Genomic DNA, 23,236 nt, shown 5'->3' on the forward strand with positions numbered 1-23,236 from the left:
TACTGTAAAGTAGGCCAGTGAGCCGAGTACTTTAATCATGATGCAGTTTTTGTTTGTCAGCTGAAGGCATTTAACTTTCATGAAACACTGAACACCAAACATAACACAACACTCAGATAAATACTGACAGTGTCCAGATATTTGCACTTATTTTAAAGTACTTTATAAAGTAAGTGAGTCCCACATGTGGCCTGAGCAGGAACAGGGAGTGGCCTGTTCTGTGACATGGCAGGAAATATCTGAACACGCGCAATTACTACCTCCCTCCTTCCCCCATTTTTTCCTCTCCTCTTACAGCTGCGGGGGACTTCACAGCTCTGAGGAAAGCAGATTTTGGACGTCTACCAGCTGACAAGATTTAACTTTTACCCTGTTACTTCTGTCTAGACTGAGGACATCCAGCTGTCTGACTGATACCCGAGAGGTGAGTGCCAGAGGAAGGCCTGCACACCAGCACGATCAAGCTGCTCCAGCATTCGAGCCACGACACATTTCCCATTCATACACGCGGGGGGGAAAACGTGAGAAATTTTTTTATCCTTAACTAAACTGATAATGTGCTGTGTATTGACAGTAGATGTATGAAAAAAAAATCTTCTCAGCTGGTTTCTGCTTCAGCTGTGGATACAGTATATTAATGCTGTCCCTTTCTTGACATGCTGGCAGTTTGCTCGGCACAGAGGTGGGATTTTAAATGACTCACTGAAATGGGAGATCATCTTGGCTGCAAATGCTGGCATCACAGTTTGGTACAGAAATAACATTTAACGTTAGATGCATGGTTTTATCCAGACAAAATGTCTACTGATGAACTATGTTTTACATCTGTGGGTCTTTTTATATGTCAGTGGCTTCGTCCTGGAGTTCTGCCAGATCTCTTGTTCTAATGACTTGAAATCACCATAGGGTCATTTAAGGTGATGGGGGCAGCCATGATCTTTTTATCATTCACATTCACATTCACGTCATCTGACAGACCTCGATCCTGATCATTTGCTTACAAGCTGCTCCAAATAGTCTGAACTTGACATATTAATTAATACAGTGATGTTTTTTGGTTGGCTTTTATTATGACACCCAGCTTTCTAATTATTCTTCAAGAGGTATAAAAAAGGACTCTAATATCTGTGTATACTGCCACAAGATGAGATCAGAAAACACACGTTCCAGTAGAGTATCTGTGTCATGCTGAGATAATGTAGTAAGCATGTGGGTGTTTCTTGGGTGTGTATCTCAGTTAAACTGAACTTTATCAACCAACTGAAATGCAGTCCCAGAGAAATTGATGACATTTTAATCTTGATGAACAAGCAACACGTTGAGCACATGTTTTTGTTGCTGCGTTCAGGAAGTAAGCTGAACTGCAAACCATCTCCATATATGATGGATATGTATAGATGTCTGCTGTGTCTTTTATTACTGACAGAATGCTGTGACCTACATTTTCAGAGATACTGGAACTGTGTAGGAACATTTTAAAACCTTTTAAAATGGGTTTTGAAGGATTATACTGCAGTTGTATCAAAGGCAAATACAATCACCTTTTGTAGTGTGCCATCAAGGATCAAAGACGTATTTTTTTAGAAGTGAGTACAGGCCCCGCTTGGCCCAGAACAATAACACACAAACATAAATAGGATGTTTAGAGGCACATAAATGTTGTAGCTCTACTTATTAAAACAAACACAAAAACCTCACATAGCCACACCTCCCCTCTCGATAATTTATCAGTAGAGATTTTCAAAAACCATTTTTTAGGTAAAATAACTAAAGATAAAACTTTTTTCTTCCTGATTCCAAAACCTTAACTTGCATATTGACCAATACGGAGTACTGACATGATACCATTGCATAAAAACAAATCTAGCACCTGTATACCACTAACCCTATATGGACGTAAAATGCTATCATTGTTTGGCATTGCTCAGGTTAAACCCTTTGTAAAACCTAAACAAATACATACAGAGAATCAACGCTGTAAACTTTCTTTTATGATCTAGTTTGACATTTTGTTAATGACTAACTTTATTCATGACTTTGCCTTGCTGTGTGGGCTTATCAATGAATGTATAAGTCTCATAATTGGAAAGAAAACTCCTTTACGAGCTAAAACGTGCATTGGGGATACGTCTTGAGGACTTTGCTGTGACACTCCAGCAGCCACTGATCACTGATTTTGGACTTTTGCAAGCCAGAAGGACAACTGCACTATTATGGAAGAGCATGGATATACCATCTACTGGTATGTGGACTAGGGAGCTAGCAGCCTGTCTAGCTTTGGAGAAACTAACATATATTGTAAAAAGGAAAGATAAGAACTTTGCTTGATTGTGGAGCTCCTATATGGAGTTTTTGGAAACTCAGAACTGAATTTTTTGACATTGTATGGAAATTATGTACAGCTGTATTATTATTATTAGTAGTAGTAATAGTAATAGTGGTGTTACTGTTAATTTAATTTTTGTATTATTATTTATTTGTTAATTATTCTAGGGTTGGGGGAAACAAACAAACATATTTGTTAAATTGTAAATGCGTATGTTGTATGTTATAAATTTAATAAAAAGAAGGGAAAAGTTTATCAATACATGATGTGGTATCAGATCTGTGTATAGACTTATGTACTTGCCGATACCTGTTCCAATATTTTAGGCAGTATTGGAGGTATTGCCAATACTAGTATCAGAACAGCCTGACATGTAGGTTGGAATACCTGTCTTGATAAACGTGAGAAAAGAGGCCCCAGACCTCAACAAATGCACTGGACCTTCTTTGGAGAGACAGTCTTTTGTTCTCCAACTTCAGAAAGTGAAACACAATCTGAATCTGATTAGTATGAGACGGAGGTACACTCAGAATCAATCTCCTAACATGGTGAAGGCAATTACACAGTGAATTAAGTTATTTTTTCTTAGGCTACAGCTGCTGTTCGAGGCAGCAAAACATCCTTTCATTTTATAGTTATAGCTTACTAATGTTTGAACAGTGGTTATATAAAGCCAGCCACAGCTCAGCCCTGAGCAAGAGTGAGAGTTCTGATGACTAATCAACAGACTTAAGTGTTTCTAGCTCCACCTTTTGATACTGATCAGTGTGCTAGGTACTCTAACAGAGGGTTGACCAAAAAAATGGGGACGGTTAGGAACATTTCAATTGGTACCATCCACGGGTTTTCACAGTGGAAACGGAATAAATGAGTACTGAACTGAACTGGGTTTGACATTAGGGATAAAGAGAAACAGGGTAGAGGTCGACACACCATAGGGAGCACTGAAAGGGTTCAGGTCAAGCTTTCAGCCTGGCAATTCAGACAAAGTACTACGAATCATCGTCCAGTTGCTAGACATGGACAACCAGAGCCAAAGAATATGTATATAGTTGGCAGGGGCCTGATTATATCTGTCACAGTTTGGCGAGACATTGTTGTAAATCTTAGATAGGCGAGTCTTGGTTAAGTGAGTGTGGTGCACCACATTTCACTGTATCAAACCATGCTTCGCACTAACAGAGGAGCTGGGTACTTTTCCCAGAGTCTCGCCCTGTGTGGAAACATTTAAAGGATCTTTTTAACATGTCATGTCCATGTCTACTGTTACGTGTCGGCTCAGGTGTTACGGTTTGTTTTGGATCAAGCTCACGATAAGTTGTAGGCATGCACAATGTTTCCACTCTTAAGCACATTCACATGTGGGCAATCTTAAAAAAGCGCTTATCTCCTAAGCTAATTACCATCACTGTGACTTCCAGCAGGATGCAAAGTGTCAGTGAGTATCCGCCCGTGCTCTAACAAAGCCCCCCTCAGCTGACACCCGCTTCTCCCCTCCTTTCTACTTGCTTACTGTGCACTGACATGGTAATTGGTATGAACACCAGAAACCCTGTTGACTTGATGGGCTGCTGGGATTACCTGTTGCCTCCAACTGCAGACTGTCTCTGAAACCACAGCCAATTCACTTGCTTTGTTTACACACAAGTGGTGACACCTTTTCAGGGTAGACACCTGGTGAGCGGATCCCCCACAGCCTCTCTGCCCGAAACTCTACCTGTAACTGGTTTAACAAAGGGTTAAGAATGGGTGTTCCCATTTCCTGCTCACTCCTCCCAGCCTGTAATCTCTCTCACTCTCTCCTCTCCTCACTACCAAGGAGCTTTGGAGAGGCTCTTAAGAACAAAGCTATATATAAACATTGGAGGAGTCTGAAAATTAAGTTAACTTGCACAAGGATTTATTGTGTCAATAATCTGAAAGGAAAACTAGCTTTGTTCTTGACCACGAGGTAAGTTGCTGAGAAATGTGTGTGTGTGTCCCTCTGTTTGAGATGTTGAGGAAGAGAAGGGAAGGGCTAACTGTCAATAGTGAGCTGGTCTTGCGTCAGACAAGAGCCATGTGGTGCGCACGGCTGGATAGTGAGGATACAGTAATATCTACTATAATTAGCCTAAAATGTCATTGACAGGATTGTTATAGAGATTGTTTTATGTCATATTTAGGTTTGTTTTCCAGGTATAAAACTTTTTAAAGTGCATGTTGTTTGGGGAAAAAAAAGTTGTACAGAAAGATGATAAGTTCAGGAGCACTTTGTTTTTATGACTTTTTTCCATTCTTTGACTGTTTCCAATGTGTAAAAGCTGAAACCTCTAACAAGCCGCAAGTTTGTAGTTAACCAGGTTTGTCTAGTTCCTCCATCTTCCCCACATGAAAATGCAAAGCATTTCCATGTAAATTCTGCCTTTTACAATGTGAAAGTCGAAACGAATCCATCAAAAGTGGCTTTTTAATGACAAGATACTCCTGACCTTCCCTCTGTACTTTGCTGGTTGAGTGTCCTGGCCATAGACCATGGGAAACTTGTTGGGTATGTAGCTAAAGAGAGTTACTGAAACCAAACTTGACCCAAGGCCAGTATGCAGGGGAAAGGCTACTATGTATTTAGACAAAATACACAGGAACCCTTTGTTTATCTTCATGGCCCACTGCTATCAACCACCAAGCTGTATGAATTATTGTACCTTCACAGGCCTGCTGAGCGTAGAGCGTAGCATTTAAAAAAGAATTCTGTTTTTGTGTGAAACTCTTGAGGAATGGCGCAATGTAGTGTGAGTGTGACCTTCGGGGTCAGATGTGAGAATCCTGAGGGCAGTTTGACCCGCAGAGAAGTGAAGTATCCCATGACCCCGTGGCAACAGGGCAGACCTACGCTCATTCCCAGAGTCCGTCCATGCCAGCTTTGTGTAGCCCACAACAGATTAGAGCAACATAAGTCCTCTGACAACATTTGTTATTTAAAGCCTTTCATGTCACAACAGCTTTAAATGGAATTACATCCCAAGTGTCCATTTTTACTGGAATTTTTCATGTTGTTAACTACCACAGTTATGTAGATGGTTTGCATCTGAAGGAGGGAGCAGAACTCCTGAAATAAAGCAGTGCCAAAAGATTGTTCCATCGCCAAAAGAAAAAAAGTATTATAAAAAGCAACATTCTTGTTGTCCTTGGCAAGCAAGAAAAATTGCAGTGCTGTGTGTCTCAAGACTTTATAAATAGGTCTGCCCTTTTGAAGCCACATAACATTTTCTGTTTGTATTATATTAGTCATATTCAGTGTGTCTTTAGTGCTGTGGCTTCCTTCTGTTTACGTACAAATAATAAGGATGTTTACTTTTAAAAGGCTGTGGTTATTTAAACACCTTTGCCAGCCTGCTACTGTAACATCACTCAGTTATAGACTCAACCACGATGTTCATTTAACTTTAAGAGTGAAAACCCTAGCGCTTCATACATAAAATTAAACGGCACCTAGCAAACGCTGCCTTAATTTGGTAGTTCTTAGCCACCTAAAAAAAAAAAATCAATATCAGTTTGCACTTTATTTTCATCTCTTTATCTTGCTGTTAGACGGCCCTTTCCAACAGGAAACTGAAGCCGTTATCTGAAAGCCACCAGACTCCATTGACAAAAAGTAATTTTACTTGATAGAACACAGGAGTTGCCAATCTACCGCTGCCTTCATCAGTCAATGTGTGGAGTAAAGTGAGGAAAATATTTCAAATATAGTGTTTGTCTTAAGTGATATTGATCTTTTTAGGTGGCTAAGATATGTTTTGCTGTGGCCCCTGTCCACAGAAGGATGTTGCTGAGCTTCCTGCCAGTAGAAGTCGTTTATCAAAGACCAGGCAAAGCAACACAGCAGATAAAATAAGCACAGCAGGAACGTCAAGATAGGTCGGACCACCTTGTTTAACCACATATCTTTAAGCGTTACAGTTATGGCTGAAAATGACAAAGGAAAATAAATATTTGAAATCAACTGCTAGTTAATTTACCCTGAAGTGATTGTAGATGTTAGCACGATGTCCCAGGGATTCTGTCCTTTAGGGCTGTGCTTTGGCGACAACCTGGTGACAATTAGTATCACGATACAGTGGTTGTGATTCAATATATTGCGATACTGTAAGCAAGACGATATATTGTGAATTTTCAACATCTAATTTGGGGAAACCTGTGATAGTATGAAAAAAACACCATTGTATGCAAGAACAGCAGGATCTGCCTTTGTATTTGTCAGTCAGTATGTTTACATGGCATTCGAAAAAAATCGAATTTATTGTGTTAGTCCAACCAAAACCTTTTAAAATACATGTAAACATGTCAGTCTGACTGAAATCGAACTAAATCTGATTTCTCAAAGTCAAACTAACACCCAGATAATGTGACTGGGAGTTGAATTACTCCTGCATGTATAGAGTCAGACTCAAACTGGACGAGGTGCTCAACGCATGCTCCGCAGTTTCCACCCCAGGCTTTGACTTGGAAGTCAAACAGCACTAAATGCGAAACAGAAGAAGAAGCCGGTAACAACATGGTGAAATCTACATCCAGAGCATATTTGGACAGACGAAATGTACAGAGCTGTAAAGCTGTCCACCATGGTACCAGTTAGCAGCTAGCTAACTGTAGCTAACTTGTCGATTGCCTGGTCTGTGATGTAATGGGTCAACTGGAAAAAGGTCCAATACTAACAATGCAGTGGTATTGTACAGTTGACTATTGGTGCTTTCACAAAACATTTACACAATGAGATCCTTGATAAATAGCCAGTAATGTGGATATAATGACTCAGTGGGTGAAGGAAAATAAAAGAACAACTGGATCAGTCTGGTAAGTTCAGGAAATGGCATCACTTTACTGTAATGCAGCCTTTAAAACCAGGGAAAGGAAACACTTAAGATATAACCATATCCAAATTCCAAGACTATACCTAGCTCATATCACGATATCAACAAAATATCGATATATCACCCAGCCCTGTGTTGAGAGTCAGATGGCTGAAGAAAGATTTCAACACTGCCACAAATCTTTGTATGTAAACTATTAATTAAAAATCAGCTGAGTTTTTGAGATTTGATACAGTATAAGAAAACATGATGTTTAACGATAATTGACACCTCTAATAGTTTTTGTACTGTAGACCAGAGCCAGCACCTTACATCTATGTCATTAAAGTATTCTCTACATGCATTACAACTCACCCTCAGCTTCTGGGAAGACTCAATCTGAGAGCTTGTCTGAACTTGTTAAAGTTAGGGTGATACACAGGGCTGTCATGTAAGGTAAAGACACATGCTGAGGTACAACTTGCAGTTTTCCTCACAAATGATGGAAAGTTGGCAGGATGACGGGTGCGGCCGAGGTGTGTTTGAATGTTATGTATAGTGTGTGAAAACAACGCCAGCTGACATTAAACCTTCTCCGTCTCCTTGCATAAATAACAGCCTAATTTGTAGCAGGTTTTGGTAAATACACCACAAATTAAACAAGGTTTTTCTCTTTATCTCCAGCCAAGTGACAGTTTGAAGAAAATTTCTCCAGTCCAGCAAAAGTTGATCTCCAAAGTCTCTTGAGTCCCAGCCACAGCAACCAGAATGGAGCTTCAGAAGATGAACGGACACAGCAGGGAAGACGGGTAAGACTCACAAATGAGCAGTAATTACTCATACTGGCACAGCATGCCCCAGCAAACGTCAACTCAACAGATGAAAGTGTTTTAAATGTAACTTTAAACATGTGTCTTTTAAAAAGCTTCAGTATTTTTGTGGCTCCCTCAAACCAGTGATTTTTTTTCCATCGTAGGTTCGATGGGCTGGATGCCCTGGCCGAACATGAGGAGTTTCTTCCACATAAAACCGGTGTCAAGAAAGCAACCCACTTCACAGATGTGAGTGCTTTTACTGAGCCACGTGTTAGAAAGTGTTGACTGATGTGCTGTAGCTACATCAGTAAATAATATTGATGCTGATGTGATTCTTATTCATGAGTTGATCTGCTCGTTTAACATCTTCTGCTGTCCTCTGTCTGCAGTTTGAGGGGAAGACTTCATTTGGCATGTCCATCTTTAACCTCAGTAACGCCATAATGGGCAGTGGAATTCTGGGACTGGCTTTTGCAATGTCCAACACCGGAATCATTCTTTTTCTGTGAGTATGCAAGACAAACACAAACTCTGTGTTTTGGCTAAACTTTGTGCCCCGTCTGTTTGTCTGTGCGATTCTACCATTGTAGGTTCATGTGTTTGCTCACAGCGGTATATCGTATATACTGTCACCTTCTTGTGATTTATGTAATGTATTTAGGTAAAATATATGTACACTCCTTGAGGTTATTAGAATAGAGCGAGGCAGTTAATCGTGTGTGTTCTCAAGCTTTTTGTAGGCTCTGTTTCTGTAGTATGGGTGAAAGACAGCAGCACCTCGCTGGTAACTCTCAGATGTTTGTGTTAGACTCAGAACAGTAAAGAATGAAAGCAGCCAATGAGCCAGTATATTGTGTTTTAGTTCATGAGTTATAGATGGACACAGTGATGGTTTCTGTGTTACTTCAGGGTGTCTACAGGTCCTTAATAAGTCTTAAATTGTCTTAAATTCAGATTCAAAGGGTCTTAAATATTTTCAGCCACATTACTGTAAAAAATTCTCAACCCTGACAGAACCAATGACTGTTTACAATCACTGGAGAGACCAACAAATTGCAGTAATACATAGCATTTGTGACAGCGATGATATTTTCTTTTTACATTAAACACACTAAAGCTAAACTGTGTATTTCCATTGTAGGTTTGGTCTTAAATTTCATATACAGTGGTAAAAAAAGGTCCTTAAAAATCTTAAATTTAACTTTTATATATCCGTAGACACTCTGTACTTGAATTTTTTTATTTTGAAAGACCTTTTACACGGCTCTATTTTGCATATCTGTATACTTTTTACCAGGGCTGTCCTGAAAACCAGTTCTTGGGCACTGACGCTTCGCCAGGACATTTGCGATTAATCAAAGTTTCAAAGGATGGGGGCACTCGACTTTTGAATAATGATAACACATCTTATTTATAGCCACTTTTCAAAGCACTCAGGGACACTTTACAAGACACAGTTAAAAACAAGCAGCGATGTAGCCATAGATCTTAAAGTCAAACAAATCAGTAATATACAGTAATAAGTTAATAAAATAACTAGACAAAAAATCCTATACATAAAAACTGGGTATAAATGATGTGTGTGTCACCACCAGGCCGACTATGCCAGCTTGAAAAGGTGTGTTTTCAGACGGGATTTGAAAGTGGAAAGGGAGTCAATATTGTGAATGTCATGGGGAGTTCCGAAGGCGGGAGGCAGAATGGCTGAAGGCTTTGGATCCCATGGTAGTCAAGAGGGCAGATGATGGTGTAAGTTGAATTGCAGACGAGGATCTAAGAGTACAGGAGGGCGTGAAGATATGAAGGAGTTTAGAAAGATACAGAGAGGATATGAAGGGCCTTAAAGGTGAGAAGTAAAGTCTTTGATATGATATTCAACATGAAGCCAGAGAAGCTGCTGAAGAACAGGAGTAATATGGTTTATGAAGGGAGTTCTAGAAATCATATGGGCAGTGTTTTTTGGGGGGGGGACGCCTTTGTAAATTTTGAAACTCTTCCAAACGCTTGACAGTTTGTCAGAGTTTAAATGTAATGTAAATGTATAAGTTTAAATGTCCTTCTTGGAGAATAACTAATAATTAATAAAATAACTGAACAATGTCTTCCACCCACTCCACCATGTGCTGCTCAAACACAGGAGCACATTCAGTGACAGACTCGTTCCCCCAGGAAATACCACCGAGCGCCACAGGAAGTCATTCCTGCCTGTGGCTTTAAACCTGTACAACTCCTCCCTCAGAGTATCAGCCGCTGTGAGTCAGCAGACTGGCATCTCTGGACTTCATTCATCCTCTGCAATTATAATTCATAATTATATATTGGGTGCAATTATTCAACTGCTGCAATATTGTGTGCAATTATTCAAACGACTTTATCATGCACATAACTATACATATTTCTTATGTCTACCTTTATCTTATGCTTGTTTATTCTATTAAATTCTATTAAATTTCACATTTACTGCCTCAGTTCAGTGACGACATATATTTTATTTTTAATATTTTAACATCTAAAGTACTAGTGTTAAACACTGTAGCATAACGCACATTCTATTTTTAATTTTATTTTTATTTTAATGCACATTTTTATTTCTATTTTGTTTTTTTGTTTTTTATTGCCTTATATTAACATACATCTATTTAATAGTCTTGTTCTTACTTCTTATAATTCTCTATTCTTAATATACTGTAGCAGCAACTGTAATGAATAATAATTGACCCTCGGGGATCAATAAAGTATTTCTGATTCTGAATTATGTTGATGCATAAAGAATCATGTTGAATATTATTTTTAAATGTATGGGCTCTTTGGGATTGTTGGGGTAATGGTATAGAAAATCGGAGCATTCGAATACTGATTTTGACATCGATTACCATGACTACAATCAAAGCTTCAAAGCACTACAGTCATTTCATATCTTTTACTATGTTGTATATTTTAGTTCCATATGTAAAGTACTGTGCCTTCTGTCTGAAAGATGCTTTTAAGTAAATTACAAATAATAATTTATTTATTATTAGAATTAGAATTTTAGCTTAAGGTTTAACTAAAGCTTTTGTTAGTGGATACAGACTGAATATGGTCAATAGAGGGTCCTTATAAGGCTAGAAGTAGAGCTCCAGTGGCGTGTGTGTATCATCTGACTGTGTGTGTATTTGTGTTTGGACAGGTATGTGTGGGGGCAGGGGGATGGGCCCCGTGCTTCAGTCTGTGTGTGTGTGTGTGTGTGTGTGTGTGTGTGTGTGTGTGTGTGTGTGTGTGTGTGTGTGTTTCTGTCTGTCTACCTGTGTGTGTTGTGGGTGTTGTACTGTATACACACCGGCTGCTGTACGGAGCCTTATCTGTCAGAATGTACATTAGAGCTCATACACACGCAGCTTCCCTAAATCAGATTTGAGTGGTTAAAAATAGCAGCCTGTAGTGATCAGATCCAAGACACGCCTGCCTGGATCAGTCCTGTGCTATGTGGCAGGAGGGGGAGGAGGATGGCTAGGGAGCCAGTCTGTCAGAGCCAGACTCAGTTGTGTGGGTGGAAAAAAAAAGACAACAATTATAAGAGCTGCTTATTAAGAGTTTAGTTTCCGAAGAAGTTTCTAAAGGATTTTTTTTATTTCTGTCAGTTTCATTTTTTTATGTTTTGACAATGAGACAGTTTTACCTTTCAAGAAATATTTCACCCACAAAATGACTGTTTGTATATTAATTACTCACCACATGTTAATGTTGAATTCGTGAAGAAAACTGTTTTTCTTGCTTCAAGTAAACCAAGAATCCAAAAACAGAAAATTCTTGATGAATTCGAATAACAGGGGGGCCGCATTTAACAACAGCACAACGCTATCAAAACATCTATTTACTAACTGTCACACAAACAAAGTTTTATTTTTCAACTCAACATAACACAGGGTGTGTGACTGATATACAGGTGATTGTTTTGTAGGCAAAGGATTTCTTTAAAGCAGGGGTCGGCAAGCTTTACTATCAAAAGAAAAAAAGAAAAAAAAGAGCCACAACATGTTTTGGCCTCATAATAAGGGTAACGCAGCCTTTTAAGTTGAACTTAGCCGACCAACATTACTAACAGATCTAAATGGGCATTTATTAATATGTTTTAGCACATAGTCCTGCAGTGGGCTATTTTGGATTATTTGGTACTCTAACTTTGCAGCATTGCCGATGAAAGCAAACAAATTGGTCCATGCGCTATTAAATTCTCTATTTTCACCTGAGACTTTTCCTTTATGGATTTGGAATCCACAGCTAACCTAGTCTGGGAGACTCATGACTACATCGCTAGTGATGTTTCAGAGAAAAAAAGACACCAGGCCACAGAAGTATGACGCACATTTTAGTTGACGAAATGTCAAAACATTTAAAAAAAAAAAAAAAAAATGGTAAATGGGTTACGCATTTTTAGAGTTGAAGAGTGTAGGAATAAATACAAAAAAAGGCGATTATTGATTTCCATATAATTTTCTGTCAAAGCCAAAGGGAGCCACTGGAGAGGGACTTAAGAGTTGCATGCGGCTCTGGAGCCGCAGGTTACCTACCCCTGCTTTAATGGATCAGTGCGGAGGATTTAGGGGCATATCTTGGCAGTAATGGAATATGATATAAAAAGTTTTCTTTAGTTCTTTTCTTTACCTGAAAATAAGAATTGTTATGTTTTTGTTACCTTAGAATGAGCTGTTCATATCTACATAATTTCTACAGTAGCCCAGAACAGACAAACCAAAGACTGGTTCTGGATAGGGCCACTTGCGTCGTCCACTGTAGTTAGCAGCTACTCTGGGCCCAGTGCGTCGCAAAAATACAAATGTTTAACATGAAACTGCTTTATTCAGTGTTTTATTGGTTTAAATCACCTAATCAGTTTGTTTTAAAGAGGAAGAGACCTCAGCGTTTAATTTAGCTCAGGGTAAAAACTTTCTGTATCAGAAAAAATGTGAGCACACATTAAGTTACCAGAGAAAATAGATGAGCACACATTAGCAGATGCTGGGTAGGCAGCCTGTCTGTGACATGCCAAACTGCGTAGGAGAAACACTGATTGGAAACATCAAACTGCTTTGTGAAGCATTTTATTGGTTAAAATCACTGGGTCCATGCGTTTAAGAGGGTAAGAGACCTCTGCGGATAATTTGGCTCCCATTAAAAACATTCTGAATAATGAACACTGAAGGAATTCTAACCAGAAGTTTCAGCTGGTTGCAATCTGCGGTCCTCACCACTAGGTGCCACTAAACCCCCCTGAATCTTACACACTGCTCCTATAATAAGTATAATGTCCAGGTGTATGAGACCACTGATACATTTCTGCCATGTAATTTGTAGATAGATTAACATTTGGGATCTCTGCTCTTGTGTGTTTCAGAATCCTGCTGGTGTCCATTGCCATTCTGTCAGCATATTCAATTCACCTCCTGTTGAAGAGTGCTGGAGTTGTTGGTAAGCACCAAAGCCAGTCTCATTGCACACAATTTATCAAACACAGACACAGAGTCAATCCTGCATTCATAACTTATCTCATTATTCATGTATATATAATGTTTCTTCAGGCATCCGGGCGTATGAGCAGCTTGGAAATCGGGCTTTTGGTGCTCCAGGAAAAATGCTGGCCGCATGCATCATTACAATGCACAACATAGGAGGTACTGTCGTGCTATTTTTCTCTTTGATGTTCATGTCTGAAATCTGTAAGTGAAAGCATTAGCTAAGATTGACTGTTTTCACTTCCTTTTAGCAATGTCCAGCTACCTCTTCATTGTCAAGTCTGAGCTCCCACTGGTTATTCAAGCTTTCCTGGGTAAACACGAAATCACAGGGTGAGTGTCCCAGTGTTAATTTGACTGTGATTCATGAATAGTTTTTTTGTTTAGTTATGTACTGATTTTTTCCATCTGTTTGTCTGGCTGTCTCTTAGAGAGTGGTACTTGAATGGAAACTACTTGATCATCATTGTTAGTGCTTGCATCATCCTTCCTCTAGCACTCATGAAACAACTTGGTATGTTTTTCATTCTGTCTCCACACACTTTTGTTATTCCCCGTACTCTCCCATGTTACATCAGGTCTCCATGTTTTTTTGTTGTATTTACTTTCATGTCCTGTATCAAAGTTAAAACATCACTTCCAGAATCCATAAATCATTCTGCAACATCTTATCATCATTGCAACACAGGTTACTTGGGCTACACAAGTGGGTTCTCCCTCTCCTGCATGGTGTTCTTCCTAATTTCGGTGAGTCTCAACCATTGAGCCAACAAAGACACCTACAATACCACCACGATACTCTGATAAAGGTCCAGTGTGTAGGATTTAGGGGAGTTTAGTGGCATCTAGTGGTGAGGATTGCAGATTACACCAGATGAAACATCTACTGTTCTTCTGTTTCTACCGTTAAAACTCCTTCAGCGTTCAGAGGGTTTAATACCAGGAGTCGAATTATCTGCAGAGGTCTCTCCATCTCCAAAACAAACTTACCTGGTGATTTAAACCAGTAAAACGATGAATAAAGGTTCACAGTTTAGTCCAGACTTGACTATTGTAATTCCCTTCTGTTTGGCCTCCCCCAGAAAACCCTCCATAAACTTCAACTGGTACAGAATTCAGCAGCTCGCATCATTTCAAGAACACCATCCACTCACCACATCACACCCATCCTGCAGCAGCTCCACTGGCTCCCCATCACATACCGCATTCAATACAAAATCCTACTCCATACATACAGAGCCAGCCACAGTCTTGCCCCTCCATACCTCTCTGATCTCATTAATATCTCTGTACCTACCCGTACCCTCCGATCCTCTTCCTCCATCCATCTCTCTGTCCCCTCTGCTCGCCTCGTCACCTTGGGGGGCCGAGCATTCAGCCGCTCGGCTCCCCAGTTTTGGAACTCCCTCCCCCCTGACCTCCGCAACACGGACTCCTTACCCCTCTTTAAAACCAGACTGAAAACCCATCTGTTCAAACTCTCATACTCCATCTGATCCTTGCACTGTACATTGTATTTTATTGTTTGTTTTTATCCCTGTTTTTATGCACTTCTGTACTTTTGTAAGGTGACCTTGAGTGCCATGAAAGGCGCCCTTAAATAAAATGTATTATTATTATTATTATTATTATTAAAGAATCAATGTTACTCCTATGATGTTCAGCTCACTGCAGATGGGCCGCTAGCCTAGCATCCGCTAAAATGCGGCCACCTTTTTCTGATCCCGACGTTCAGGAAGTTTTTGCCATGAGTGGAATTAACTGCAGAGGTCTTTCTCTTCAAAACAAACTGATCCACTGCTTTGTTCCAGTAAAACGTCGAATAAAGAAGTTTCATGTTACAAATCAGTGTTTCTCCTACATTGTTTAGCTTGCTGCAGAAGGGCCGTTAGCCTAGCACCTGCTAATGTATGCTCACCTTTTTTCTGATCCCGACTCTCAGGAGGTTTTTGCCGTGAGCAGAATTTTCTGCAGAGCTCTATTTCTCTTCAAAACAAACCGATCCACTGATTTAGACCGGTAAATTTCCCCAACGCTGTTCGGCATGTCGGAGATAGCCATTAGCCCAGCTCCTGCTAATATGGGCTCAGGTCTCTTCCTTTCTTTGACAAACAGATCGAGTGATTAAAACCAGTAAAACACTGAATAAAGCAGTTTCATGTTACAAATCAGTGTTTCTCCTACAATGTTTAGCTCGCTGCAGATGGGCCGCTAGCCTAGCACCTGCTCATGTGTGCTTACCTTTTTTCTGGTCAGGAGGTTTTTACCGTGAGCTGAATTATTCGCAGTGGTCTCTTTCACTCCAAAACAAACAGATCCACTGATTTAAACCCATTAAAACACTGAATAATGCAGTTTCATGTTAACTGCTAACTATGATAGCCGTTCAGTTTGTCTCTTTGGGCCACTGTATAAATGGTGTTGCAACATGATGATCTCTGTAGACAAGGACCTGCTTCCTATGTAGATATAAACTGCTCGTTCTAGGATAAATTAAAACACAACAATTCTTATTTTCGGGTGATTGTACACTAAAGAAAACATACTAAATATATTATGTTTCATTTCTGCCAGTATATCCTCCTAAATCCTACACACTGGACCTATAAACATCCATCTTTGATTAACCAAGGGGTGTGTCTCCACAGGTTATCTACAAGAAATTCAACATCCCGTGTCCACTGGATGACGAACATTACAACACAACTCCTATTGCTGATGACCACACTCTCATTAATGGAACAGACGATTTCTGTGAGGCCAAACTATTCACCGTCAACTCACAGGTCAGACAGAAAACATTTTCACGTGTGCGTCCAGTTTTCCTGAATCGTCAGCTGTGTATTTATTCCTTGGTTCTGCACTCCTGCGTGTTATGTCAACAGCATTAAGACATGTTATGTCAACAGCGATGTCGGGTGTAGAACAAGCATTTGATTGTGTTCCTCAAGTCACGTTTGGGAGGGTTTCTCACTGACCTTTGGCGTGTTTGGCTTTTAGACAGCGTACACCATTCCAATTCTGGCCTTCGCTTTCGTCTGCCACCCAGAGGTGCTACCAATCTACACTGAGCTACGAGAGTAAGTCAGAATATCCTCATCCTTTCCCCAAAACCAAAATGTAGTGCCTTTGTTGGATGTACTAAAAAGTTTTATTAACATTAATGTGTATTTTCCTGCTTGGCTTTACCCCAGTGCCACCAAGAAACGTATGCAGAAAGTCGCCAACACCTCCATCCTGGCCATGTTCGTCATGTACCTGCTAACAGCTCTGTTTGGTTACCTCACCTTTTATGGTAAGATGCTCTTTACTCCCAAGAGTCAACGCTCACCTTGTTCTGAAGTTGTGAATGGAAAGACTTTCAAATGAATGACCCACTTGTTCCCAGAGTGTGTTGTGAATGAGGGACTGGACCACGTGAGATATGTTAAGGGGTGTCTGCTTCTCTGTGGGCAGGTGCTGTTGAGTCAGAGCTGTTACATACCTACAGTAAAGTGGACGCGCTGGATGTCCTGATTCTCTGTGTGCGTCTGGCTGTGCTGGTGGCCGTCACTCTGACCGTCCCTGTCGTTCTTTTCCCGGTAAGACATCTATCAACGAAAAAAAAACCCAATATTTGTTACGATTTACTTTCTACTCAAACAAAATTCAATGAACTTTATATAATAACAAAAGTAGATTCAGAAAAAATTAAGAAAACCAAGAGACACAAAAGAGGAGATTTAAATAATAATACAGAGCTAAAACCACAACTGATCAATTATTTAACTCATCAGTTAAATGTTTAAGACTTTTAAAGCCCAAACGGTTTCAGCTTCTCAAATGTGAATATTTCTTAGTCTTTTATGATAGTAAACCGAATGTCTTTGCGTTTTATACTGATGGTCAGACAAAAAAAAACTATGACTGTGTGAACTTCATATTTCTGGGCATTTTTTTGACCAAATAATTTACTGATTATTCAAAAAGTAATCATTAGTTGCAGCCTGAAGCAAATATGTAAAGACATTTTAAACATAGAAAAGCTTCAATTTCCTAGAATATGTGAATATGTATTATATATAAATATAAATGCTGTACATAAGAGAACCTCACTGCATTATGGTGAAGCCTTCTTATAAGAAATATTACAAGTTTCTTTAAAGCATTGGTTCCCAACTGGTTGGTCATGGTCCAAAAGTGGGTCACAGGTCCATTCTTGGTGGACCGCAAGTAAATCGCAAATGTGTCACATTTATAAAAAACACACTTTATTTTGAAGTACAGTAAATTTCTGGCCCAGAGCTTTTATTTTGAAGTGCCTTTCTCTGCTGTAGAGTGAGTGCACAATGGCCAGTTACTTGACAGAGACAGCAAACTAGCTCAACAACATGGCCAAACACAAGTATGATGCTAATTATATTAAACTGTGTGGACCTTGAACTGATGACAAAGGACAAATCTGGACCCTGTAGTTGTGCCAGTTGGGAACCACTGGTCTAAAGAACACATCTAACCTAGATAAAATCTTGAAAATATAATGTAGTAATGCTACATAATAAACATACTATACAGAATTTTCATAAAAACAATATATAGACTTGCACAGAAGTAACTCCCTTTCAATCATCACTATGACCCACTAGTAGTGTGTGACAGTTTATTATTCTGCAGAGACTCTGCCATCTGCTTTTATGTTTTATTTTCTGTGTTTGGGATGTTTATGGGCATGTATCCACACATTGCTCGGGTGAGGTTGGGGCTTATAAAAAGGTAGTGGCCAGGAGACAGACCATAAACAGCAGGTGTCTAAGAGACACAGCACCGAAAAATTGCATCATAGTGAGCCCAAACACCAAACGAGAGTGAATCTGGGGTTGGTTTTTATTTTCACTGACAAGCATGTTTACTAACTGTAGCCAACAATCCTGCATAGCAGACCTTTAAATGAGATAACCATACATATATGTGTGAAGTTCAATTAGTACTGCATCATTGTGGAAGATCTGTTTCAGCATTATGAATAATGACCCCCTGTGGAGACTTAAAGAGTAGTGGACCCATGATTGAGCCCTGTGGCACTCCACATGCAATGCTTATTCCTTTTCATGAGGGATTTCAAAAAAAGTCTGAATAGGTCAATAGCCCTGAGACCCGGGCTAGTTGTTTCTAGTCTTTATGCTATGCTAAGCTAACCAGCTCAAGTTTCACATTGAACTGATAAGAGAGTGGTATCCATCTTCTCATCTAACTCTCAACAAGAAAGCAAATAAGCAGATATCTAGAATTCTAGAATCTCACCTCTCTCCATATTAACGCAGGTATTTTGCTTTAAACAGGTGACAGAAAATACCTGCAATACCTGTTTGGGATGGGGTTAACGTGACACATATAGAAGCTTGTCTTGCACAACTACTTCTCAACAGCAGTTCCATCCATCCATCCATCTTCTAACCGCTTCATCCTTTTGAGGGTCGCGGGGGGGCACACCCTGGACAGGTTGCCAGACTATCGCAGGCTGACACATAGAGACAGACAACCATTCGCGCTCACATTCACACCTATGGACAATTTAGAGTCACCAATTAACCTATCCCCAACCTGCATGTCTTTGGACTGTGAGAGGAAGCTGGAGTGCCCGGAGAGAACCTCAACAGCAGTTCTATAATGATAATGTTACCTGTGGTGATGAACTAAGATCAGCTTCTACTTTTAATAGCTTGGTTTGTCAATCCTAGTGCTCTTTTTATTTGTAAAGAAAACATGACATTTCCCCTCTTTCCCTCCTTCCCTCTGTAGATCCGGAGAGCAGTGCTCCAGATCCTGTTCCCTGAGAAGCCGTTCAACTGGGCCATACACATCACTATTGCATTTTGTCTCATCTTTGTGGTCAACATCCTGGTTATCTTTGTGCCCTCCATTCGCGACATCTTTGGCCTCATCGGTATGTTCACACAGGAAGAATGGCCACCTTAAATAAATACTTTGCTGATTTTCAACCAGCTTTGTATAACAATGTGGGTAGTATGTGTAAGTGAACAGTGGTAAACTTCATCTCACCAGTGCCCAGATCTCCCTGCTCATCTCCCAGCTCAAACAATAGATGTATAAAAATAACTAGACACTGAAACCCAAGATGGCGCCTATTCATTCCAGTGGTGTTGCTTGCCTAGCACATACGTCAACAAAACATTTCTAGTCTCTGGGTTTACTTCCCAAATATGTGGCCCACTGAATATGCACAGTGGTGTTTCTTCCGCAACTTTTCATGGTGATGATGTCACACATTTTTAAAACAATTTTTCTCGTGTCAAGGAAAGTTTAACAAAACAAAACCTTCATGGATCAGAAATTCAGAATAGAAAGAGTCATAATTGACCTTGTTTGCAGTTCGAGGTGTCCTGTCAACAGTTTGACAGCTGTCTCTTTTACAATAGTGGACAATGGGGAAAATGCTTATAGCCACAGGGGATTTTTTTTTGCTGTGGCCACTGAGAAAAATTGGAAGCAAGACTGAGCAGGGTTCCTGTGGGCCTGGCTCAAATTAACTGCATTATTTGGCTCTTGAACTGTTGCTGAACCTACAGATTGTACTTCTGCATTTTCCTATGCCTGCCACCACGGACACAATGAGTATAGAAGCAGATCTAGAGACAGAAACCCCCTCCTCTCAAATCCAGACCAAACTCTGATCAAATTAGAAAACCAGGCAGTGCTGTGTTGAACTTTTCTCACCTAAAATGTTTTCAGAAACATATTTTAGCAAAAACAGAGGCAGGACAAATTCAGATCAAATGGTAAAACTAAGTGCTGATCAAATACTAACCAAGATTCTGTTACTGCGCCATATTGTCTCCTGCATCAAAACGGACAAGCTTGCATTATGTCACCAAACAGTGGGAGCATTTATTGGTCAAGTGCGGTGCAGGTCATTCTGGTAGTTGTAGGTTTTCTACCTTTTGAGAAAAAGCAAATGCCACAGGCCCTGTTCCTCTGTTTTCCCTTGCCATGTAGCACCAATTTCAAAAGTATTTTCATCTTTCTACAGCACAGACAGCCCAGTTTTATAAAATGACTATCATTCCAGCAGTGAAATTCTTTGTAACATAAACTTCTTCTCCATCTTTAGGAGCCACATCTGCCCCCAGCCTCATCTTCATCCTACCAGGAATCTTCTACATCCGGATCGTTCCTGATGATGAGGAGCCTTTTCTGTCAAGACCCAAGATTCAGGTACAACTTCAGCTATCAATGATGCAATGAATTTATCTTTGTCATTTAAATATCAGTGTATTTTTAATGTGTTGTTGACACAGATGTTTTCTTTCCCTCCTTTGCTGCAGGCCGCATGCTTTGCCGCACTGGGATTCATCTTCATGGTCATGAGTTTGTCGTTTATCATCATTGACTGGACGACTGGGGAGTCTAGAAGCGGAGGCGGGCATTAGCCGTCGTGACTGAACAGAGATACTACAAAAAAAAATGCCAACCAAAGCTCTCCCTGTCATTATAAATTACCCCTCATCTACAGAGTTCTCAACCAAAGCCAAACAGGAAAGTTTGGCTGCACAAGATGAAGGATATGTGAAGAACCTTCACTTGAACCAAAAAAAAGAAAAAGAATGCATTTTGACATGTGATGGGGCCGGTGAAAGGCCCAGTAACGGAGGGGATGCATGAGAATACAAAGCAATGTGTTCTGACTGAATAAAACCTATGTCACGCCTCGCAGTAAGGGTGTTGTTCGAAGGCACGTGTAAAGACAGAAAAGGGATGAATGGGAACAGCATGACTCAAATGGAAATCCCATTTTAGAGTATGGATGTGTACAGTTCTGTGGAATAGCTCAGTCACTGCCAAAATCCTCCCAGTCTACTTCCCTACCATTTCAGATTTTACAGGACAGAAATATGTCATAAGACAATCAGTTTACCAGGAGTTTTTTTTATTAATACAAAAAAAAAAGCATTTCAGTTTATTCAACCATCAGGTCTTTAGATTATAAATTCAGGACTGTAAAATTTGCTGGTGTAGTGTTGTCTAAGGCCCTGTCTACATGTATACAGATAATTTTGTAAATGGAAATTTTCTTTTACGATTTGGCCTCTCGTCCACAAGCAAACAGAGTTTTAGGTCATTTTTAAAAATGCTTTCTAAAGTGCTGATTTTTTGAAACTGCGGTTCCATGTGTTGGCATGTAAAACAGAGCATTCAATAACATAATGCTCTCAAATTATGCATTCCTGTTGTTGCTTTGTGTAATGAGCATATGCTAGAAAGAACAACTACGGCCAACGACCGGTTTGCTAATGTTTTGTTAGCACTGCTTGGTCTAATGACTACTTTACACTTAAACCTAGTATTGCTGCGCCACTTCTCGGACAAACAGACCTAACATTTTTGCTCCACCTCAGTGTCCACCGTTTGAAGTCCGCTAAAGCTAAAGGTTTTTGATCGAGCTGGTCAAACCAGCAGATGTTGAAGGATTGGAAGGAAAACTTTTACATGTTGAGAGTAGTACTCTTATCTTTGAGTTAGCTCCACCGTCCTTAAATTGAACGAGAATAAAAGTTGATGAGATCTCCAGTTGGTGTTTTGAAAAAGCTAACGTTAGCCTGTACACCTTACTACCATCGTGGCAAGATAGCCGGCAAGTATTTGGAGTCGTTTTGAATGATAACCCTTTGTGACAGAGACTCAAGAGTAGAGGACCCATAACTGAGCCTTGTGGCACTCCACATGCAATGTTTATTCTTTTTAATCAGGGATTTCATTTTAGACAAAAAGAAATATTTAACAGGTTAATAGGCCTGAGACCAATTTATGGTGTTGGACATTTTATTCTCCTTCTTAAATACACCATAACAATGTTTTTAGGCCGATCTTGAATTTACAAACTGCACATCACAAGGCCAAAATAATCTCTTATGCATTCTAGTGTGTACAGAGATTTTTAAAAACTCAGGGCCAAAATTAAAAAAATATCTGTATACGTGTGGACATGGCCTAGTCTCCACAAACTTGACAGATTCAGCTAAAAATAACCGGTCTGCAGTTTCACACTAACCATTTCAGTCTACCACAATACAACAGCTTCTACATGGCGTTAAAGAAATGTTCTTTATGTAATATATGTGTTTATCTATTCTGACACTCAGCATGTCTGTTGTAAATACGATCACCTTCAAACCTCAGCCTGAAGTGATCTTGTATTAAAGAATCCAACAGATACAGTGTTTGTGGTGTTCGGCTGCTATCTATGAAGGTCAAACAGACAGTTACTGACGCTTGCGTGTAAATCGACAGACACAGAGAGGTGGTTTGTACAATTTTTAAAGTTTTTATGTATTATTGAAAAAATCCCTCATTGAAAACCAAAGAATAGAATATAGTGTTACAGTAACATATGATGTAACACACTATTTTTTTTTTTACAATATTCGGCAAAGGCCAATAAAAATTCAGTGTTAAAAATGCTGTGTCTGTTTTAGCAGTCCCAGAAACTGTTCAGTATGGTGAATAATGACCTATGGGTTTTAAGTTAAAATGGAGTCGGTTTTTGTCTTTAAATTTTTAACTGAAAGATAATCTGACTTTGTTATTCATCCTGTACATTTTAAATTAATTTTAATGTTGTTATCTGTCAATAAAGTATGTCTTTCATTTGTACAAAAGCTCTGAGTTGCTTTTTTAATCTAAGTTTAAAAAAAGTTACAAAGGCTAATAAGTCATCTATGTGGTTGTAAAATGAATGTACTCACAGCAAGAGAAGAGCAGTTGTTGTGCACTGCCTCC

At 39.6% G+C, this 23,236-nt stretch overlaps 1 protein-coding gene across 3 annotated transcripts; it reads left to right on the top strand.

Annotated features, from left to right (window-relative positions):
* Positions 1-252: 252 nt before the first annotated feature.
* On the top strand, positions 253-23,115 carry LOC125891095 (sodium-coupled neutral amino acid transporter 3-like). 3 transcript variants are annotated; one of them, XM_049580063.1, is made up of 16 exons: positions 253-521; positions 7,840-7,964; positions 8,132-8,216; positions 8,360-8,475; positions 13,345-13,418; positions 13,529-13,621; positions 13,714-13,795; positions 13,894-13,976; positions 14,151-14,209; positions 16,111-16,248; positions 16,463-16,542; positions 16,657-16,757; positions 16,919-17,043; positions 19,241-19,385; positions 20,571-20,674; positions 20,785-23,115. In XM_049580063.1, exons 2-16 carry the CDS (start codon positions 7,924-7,926, stop codon positions 20,887-20,889), a joined length of 1,431 nt encoding a protein of 476 aa, XP_049436020.1. In that variant the 5' UTR covers positions 253-521; positions 7,840-7,923; the 3' UTR covers positions 20,890-23,115. The 3 variants fall into 3 exon arrangements, with proteins under 3 accessions (XP_049436020.1, XP_049436017.1, XP_049436019.1); XM_049580060.1 differs by having other exon boundaries at positions 253-424; XM_049580062.1 differs by lacking the exon at positions 253-521 and adding an exon at positions 4,111-4,277.
* The last annotated feature ends 121 nt before the right edge of the window (positions 23,116-23,236 follow it).

Source organism: Epinephelus fuscoguttatus, linkage group LG7, assembly GCF_011397635.1.
Source record: "Epinephelus fuscoguttatus linkage group LG7, E.fuscoguttatus.final_Chr_v1".
Classification (NCBI taxonomy): domain Eukaryota; kingdom Metazoa; phylum Chordata; class Actinopteri; order Perciformes; family Serranidae; genus Epinephelus; species Epinephelus fuscoguttatus.